This window comes from Mytilus californianus, unplaced genomic scaffold, assembly GCF_021869535.1.
Source record: "Mytilus californianus isolate M0D057914Y unplaced genomic scaffold, xbMytCali1.0.p SCAF_2, whole genome shotgun sequence".
NCBI classification, from domain to species: domain Eukaryota; kingdom Metazoa; phylum Mollusca; class Bivalvia; order Mytilida; family Mytilidae; genus Mytilus; species Mytilus californianus.
The window spans coordinates 83,629,641-83,636,772 of NW_026262668.1; the positions used below are offsets into that span (position 1 = coordinate 83,629,641).

The window sequence follows — 7,132 nt, forward strand, 5'->3', positions numbered from 1 at the left end:
AATGAACATAGAAAATGATAGTGCGAGTGGGCAGGTTAAAGTTTTTAGTAAAGGTAGTTTTTGATGAAGTTGAAGTACAATCAACTTGAAACTTAGTACACATGTTTCCTATGATATGATCTTTCTAATTTTAATGCCAAAATAAAGTTTTGACCCCCAATTTCACGGTCCACTGAACATAGAAAATGATAGTGCGAGTGGGGCATCCGTGTACTATGGACACATTTTTGTTTTTATTTTTTTTTATTAGAAAATTTAATTAATTCCCACAAACGTAGTAATTTTGCAACAGGTAAATTTCGCGGAAACATAACTCTCCGGTTCGATGGCGGTTTGGCCTAGTCCGAGATTACTCTGACGTCCAACGGCTGTTTTGCCAGACAAGCTGGGGCCGTGGGACGTCAGAGCTCGTCCCATATCAAAAAGTGGATATTTGCCCGTCCAAAATAGATGCGCTGCTTCGTCGCTTCTGGTGCCAACGGACGGCCTTGGAATTATATAAATCGGGTATCAATTTGTTCATTTTTCATTTATCTCTTCATTTATGCAAGTTTCACCTACCTGCCACCCTTTACTTTCTCATATTTAGACAGTTTTCACAGTGACCCACCGATTCTGGCATTTTGACTTTCATTTTGAAAGATTGTCATGTGATCACGAGAAAAAAGTAAGGCACAATGGACTATGGGAAATGATGTATGCATATGACCCTAGGTCAATATGAATATATAATCTAACACCTCGCTCATTTACGATGCAAGCAATGTAAATATCCGAAAGCTTCCGAATGTTATCGTGGTTGGCACTAAATGCTTAATACCGATCTCCTGTAAAGGAGGTGAAAAATCGTGGTTGGCTACTAAATGTTAAATAACCATCTCCTATAAAGGAGGTGAAAAAAGTATAAATATTTGCATATTTGAGTCTCGAGGTCGCAAAATCTCTCGTAACTTGACGTCCATTTGAAAATAAAAGTAAAAATGTCTGAATCGATGGATCACTGTGAAAACTGTCTAAATATGAGAAAATAAAGGGTGGCAGGTAGGTGAAACTTACATAAATGAAGAGATAAATGAAAAATGAACAAATTGATACCCGATTTATATAATTCCAAGGCCGTCCGTTGGCACCAGAAGCGACGAAGCAGCGCATCTATTTTGGACGGGCAAATATCCACTTTTTGATATGGGACGAGCTCTGACGTCCCACGGCCCCAGCTTGTCTGACAAAACAGCCGTTGGACGTCAGAGTAATCTCGGACTAGGTTTGGCCCATCAACTATAGTTTTTAATAGGGATAGAAATGTATCATTTACCCCAAAATACAATCTTTTATAACAATTTGCTCTAGGTTTGATTTTTATTGTCTTATTTGTCAAATTGTCTATTTTACAAAAATGTAAGTAACTGAGAAATGAATCCTTCGTGTAGTGTGGAGTTATCCATCATTTTCCGTAGGATATATCATAAATGTATCATTTACTTAATGGTCTGGTAAGGAATTGGTCCTAAACATTATTTTCAGAACTTTTTTTTATTAGATTTTCTTTCCTTGCATATTAATCTGTAATGGTGGCAACTGTGTTAGACAGGGGGATAATCAATTATAAATCTTGATAAACCAAAAGTGTGTAAACACGTGACTTTTCAAGTATGTATTATTGATTTTTTGTTCCAGTTTCTTATTTGTTTTATAAAAATAGGCAGCCATGTTTATCAGCATTTTAAATGAAACAACATTGATCCTTCGAATACCCTTCCACAATTCTCTGAATGGTTTTTGGTCTAATTTTTGGTCTAATTTTCTATGATGTACTGAAAGTATCAACTGTGTTTTGATGACATACAGGGTTTTGTCATTTTCATTAATCCTTATGGAGACCATTTATAAATATATCATTTCCCAAATTCAGACTGTTGTACAACTTCCGCACAAAAACGTTACAAATTAGAATTTTTTAATTGATTTTACCGATAAACCACAATTTAGTAACGATTATAGCAACGATTGATCACCAGTAACGAGTATAGCAACGATTGATCACCAGTAACGATTATAGCAACGATTGATCACCAGGAGCGTTAGAATGTTTTGTAGCATTCTAGGAATAATTGTAACTACTATTGGTTTCAATCGCATGATGGTTTCAGAACATTTTTTTCAAGTTTATAGTAGATATCGGAAGATGGATGCAATGTGATGAGAAAACTCCACACTTGCCGTTTGTTTCATTTTAGTTAATATTGATGATCATGTTTAAATAAATAATCCTAAAACAAATATATCTTTTTATTTGAAACACAAAACAAATGAAAAACAAATTTTAACAATGTGTTTTTACAGTTACGTTCGAATTTCCTCAGCACTTTGTGTGACATTTATATTTAAATTTTCCATTGAAGTCTTCCCCCTATCACTGATAATGTCTAAATTTTCTTTCGATGCATCGATATACGGAATACTAGAACCCATACTAGATGTTTTCGATGTTAAATTGGGAACCACCAGTTCAACATTTTGATCAATATTTCTCGGCAGTGATGTAGTTGGAAATGGTTTATCGTCTGGTTTATTAACGGTCCCAATCTCTATGTTTACATAGCATGTGTTCTGACTCTTCTTGGAACTGGATCTTCTGGTAGGCTTTATCGGAGGAACTGTTCGAGAATTATGTGATCCGTCACGTTCTCGTGTAAAACCTTCTGATTCCGTTTGTTCATAGCCATGGTTTATGTAACTGGAGCGATTCGCACGAATTTCAATTTTCTTTTTCTTGAACCTAAAAAATAACTGCATAGATTAAAATTATATATGTACAGAACAAAACGTCTCTTACAAAGCACCATATTGCATTAAGTCAAAGATATAAAACAAGATGGCAAAGAATACAAATATCCACTTCATTTGAACTTTGGTGGATAGTTGTCTCATTGGCAATCATACCACATCTCCTTATTTTTATAAAGAGCGTTCTTCGGGAAGTCACATAAGATAAAAATATATATAAGACGAACAAGATATGGTTATACAAAGACAAGGAGATGAGTATATATATTCTTTAAGTCTTTGTTAGATCTGGTGTATTGTATTTTAACATATCATCCTATTTTTATATTAAAGTTAATAATAGATAAAAGAAAACATATGCCCGATTTTGCGAAGGAGATGTGAAAATAATTGCTTGTGTTAACTTTGTTATCCGTTCTATGTAGACTTATATGGATATATAAAAAGTAAAAACAGTATATTTCAACTATGAACCGTCTTTTTGACCTTTTTTCTGTTGACATTTGTCTGTTTTAAAGCCTAAACACGTAAAATCTCATAATCTTTAATCATGATATAAATTGTCAGTTCCTAATTCTTCAGTATCATAGAATTGCACCTTTCACACACTTGGGAGTTGACAAAGAAAGATCGCCTCGACAATGATAAGAATAGTTGCAATTATTATTGTATTTGGACTTTAAATTGGACAATATGTTCAATTGAAATCGGAGTACGAGTACCGATACTCTTTTTCCTGTGTTTCTTCTCTTGAAACAACTGTTTATGGAAGAAATAATATTCCAAACTTTACCTGTGTATCACAAACAGTGCTACTAATATGGTAACAAGAAAGATCAATCCTACAGCGGCCAGCAAAATTATTAATCCTGAAAAGACATAAATACTCTCAAACTAGAGACTTTATGTATTTAACTTACTTTACTGATATTTATAGTATTTTTGCTTGGCAGAATTTGGTGTTGATGCCGAATCTTTGATAATTTTTGTTAATTTTTTTCAAACTTTTAGAGACTCTTGACAATTTGGAGTTTGACGTATGGTATAGACACCCACCTATTTTCGAAGGCTGTATGTTTCCATCTAGATGTCTTTTGGTTATTTAATTTGATAGGTTGCTATCCCATTGACGTAAACTCAACATTTTTTTACACATATAAATTAAAGATCAGTAAAATATTCATTTATAGGGGGAAGAGGTAGATTTGTGAAGTATAACTATGCACGACATGACATTATACATAATTGTTTTTATGGTTTACAAATCAAACAGTATTTTGTATATAAAGCGTACAAACAAAACTGTATTTTGTATATATAGCGTACAAATCAACTGTTTATTTTATATATAGAGTACAAATCAAACTGTATTTTGTGTATATAACGTACAAACCAAACTGTATTTTGTATATAGAGTGTACAAACCAAACTATATTTTGTATATAGAGCGTGCAAAGCAAACTGCATTTTGTATTCATAGCGTACAAACCAAACTGTATTTTGTATATATATATCATACAAATCAGACTGTATTTTATACATACAGAGTATAAATCAAACTGTATTTTGTATATATAGCATACAAATCAGACTGTGTTTTATACATACAGAGTACAAATCAAACTGTGTATTTTGTATTCATAGCGTACAAACCATACTGTATTTGTACATATAGTGTACACACCAAACAGTATTTTGTATATATAGCGTACAAACCAAACTGAATTTTGTATATATATATCATACAAATGAGACTGTATTTTATACATGCAGAGTACAAATCAACCTGTATTTAGTATTTATAGTGTACACACCAAACTGAATTTTGTATATATAGTGTACAAATCAAACTGTATACTAGCATTCGTATGACAATACCTTTTGTCCCTAGCCCTTTAGTATTTGGTTCATTACTATCTATCTCCACTAATTCATTTGATGTCATCTCCACATTTGTCGAGATACTATTCTGCGTGGTGTCTGCTAAAACTAGAAATATTTTTGAAAAGTTATAAAACTTCCAGTGGTAAATAATTCATGCATGTTCAGGACGAGAGTAAGTTAACAATAAATACAATAGGTAGATCCTGCAATGGGGGGTCGACCGGGACAAAAGAAGGAAATTTAGAATACCACCGGAAAATGAGGATATATTGGGTATGGACAGGCAACAGGCAACCTACGGACCCCTCAAAATGTTGTTGCAAGGGTTCTTAGCGTGCAGAAGGTGTGGCACTCTCTCTACACGAGGCATCGGATTTAACGTCTCCATTCTGACCAGAAGTGGCTGCGTATTTATACACCCCGCTAAACCAAACGTACGAAAGGGTTTTACTATTGGTTGGAAAAAGACCAAAAGTGCCGGACAGTTTTTCTATTCCCTAGTCACCCATGTTGTGAAAATATTAAAATATTAAAGAAGACTTTGGTCATGACTCAAACAAAATGGTATCAGTTGTAGAAGCTGTACAGTATCAAATAAGTAGTAGCACACAATAAAGTAATATAAATACTATTAAATAACATGAAATTCTAGTATAATAATGTGCACATACTTTACATGTTTAAACAAATTGGAACGGAAGTTATTAGCTAAGATACTTATGTCGCGTGTCGAAGGTTTATACATGTTTTTATATCCTGTTTGTGTTTTAAACTGACTGTTTTCTCCCGAAATATTACAAAGTTTAATTTGGTTTTTTTTTATGTGTCTTTGATATTTTTGTGATATTTGACGAATTTAAAAAAAGAGATAACTAATTGAAATAAAGAGATGAATGAATTTAAAGAAATAGATAAATGAAAAAATCAGTATTTCGTGAAGCAAGATTACTTTGGCAAAACATATCAACGGTTTTATTATTTTCTCATCTTTTATTTAGATGACAGTTGACAATAATTAATAAAATGTTTGAATTAAGTTTTCTAATTTTCCAATTATATATGCTATGCGTGTTTTTACTCATCAAGCTCCTGTTATTAATGGATACTATTTCATGATTATTCTTTTTGTCTGATGATATTTTGAAATAAAGTATCAATTCGTAATTTTGAACAATGATTCTTCTTAAAAATAAACGTAAATGATATGAAATAAATAGATTGCTTAAACTATGCTATATTCGTTTGGCAAATTTCACCTTTATTCTTTATCTATTAAGATGTAAAGAATGGCCTTGAAAAGTTTAGAACATCTTCATTAATAATAGTCGATTATAGCTTCTGATCCATTACTGATGAAGACTCCACAGTACCAAAACAAAATTCAATATATCAGAATGTATTAGTCTTGTCGCAATTCTTTGGTACCAATGTAAGATGTAATTGTAGAATAGAATTAAAGAAAATAATATAGACTCACCCTGTCCTATAATATCAACGGATGCTATAACATACATGTAACTCGCCATTATGGTAAACTATGTAACTTATGACTAAGCGGATAATACAATGTACATATAATTCAAGTGGTTTTTTTTCATTTCAAAGGAAGGATACTTAGCCAAAAGAGGTTTGTCCAAGTTTGGTGTGATTATAAACAAAATACAGCATTACGTACGCACTTTATAAACTCTAAATGTTTATTTTATATTTCCTAGACAGACTATTAAAAATTATTTTCTAATAAGTATTAGAAATTATAGACAACATAAACTTAATAACTTAATAAACAAAATAACTTCAGCATAAGTACCATGTCAACATTTGTTCTGTATTAAACACATTTTCGGTTTTTTACTGTTGGTCTCTGACATTGTAACTGAAAAATAAAAATAATCCTTCCAAAGACAGCTTGAAAATAAGTACCCTGTATCACAAAATACTGGAAATAGTTATGCATTACAAATGAAAAGAAACATTCATGGAAAGCCTTAAAAAAGAAACAAAAAACACCTTCCTCGAATGATTAAAGTTAAAAGTTCGTGCGGAAAAATATCGATCGTCTACAAACCAGAACAGCAAATGGTAGTCCCCTTTCTCCAATACACGTGGTTTTTTTTTCTTCAAATAGAGATCGCACTTATTTCGGAGCAATGTGCAGACTTCAAAGAGGAGCTTAAAAAAAGAATGAGGGCATTCCATGAAACTTAAACAAAATAAACGAGGACCTTTACGCCATTTTCAGTCACTGTAAAATTCCGTTTTTTTTTTTTTAAAAAACAACACTACATAATTCTAGAACGCATTGGAGTGTAAAAGTTAAGACTATGATTCATGTTGTTATTTAAAATGTAAGATTCCTGATGACTTATGGATGATAGAAGATATGTTTTCTTGTTTCAATGTATTGTTAGGTTGCTGTCTCAATGATGTATTATAACATTTACTATTGATGTCAATAACA

At 32.2% G+C, this 7,132-nt stretch overlaps 1 protein-coding gene across 1 annotated transcript; it reads right to left on the reverse strand.

Moving 5' to 3' along the window:
* Positions 1-2,273: 2,273 nt before the first annotated feature.
* LOC127728335 (uncharacterized) lies at positions 2,274-6,250 on the reverse strand. Its single transcript, XM_052235685.1, has 4 exons — positions 6,149-6,250; positions 4,666-4,776; positions 3,581-3,656; positions 2,274-2,779 (listed from the first exon to the last, which is right to left on the reverse strand). Exons 1-4 carry the CDS (start codon positions 6,195-6,197, stop codon positions 2,344-2,346), a joined length of 672 nt encoding a protein of 223 aa, XP_052091645.1. The 5' UTR covers positions 6,198-6,250; the 3' UTR covers positions 2,274-2,343.
* Between the last annotated feature and the right edge of the window lie 882 nt (positions 6,251-7,132).

What these genes read in the sequence shown, in the direction of transcription:
- LOC127728335 (XM_052235685.1), bottom strand. Translation starts at nt 6,197, where the DNA reads ATGGCGAGTTACATGTATGTTATAGCATCCGTTGATATTATAGGACAG. An exon ending in CGTTGATATTATAGGACAGG is followed by an intron (nt 4,777 to 6,148) that starts GTGAGTCTATAT and finishes AAATATTTCTAG; the next exon opens with TTTTAGCAGACACCACGCAG. An exon ending in TAAAGGGCTAGGGACAAAAG is followed by an intron (nt 3,657 to 4,665) that starts GTATTGTCATAC and finishes ATGTCTTTTCAG; the next exon opens with GATTAATAATTTTGCTGGCC.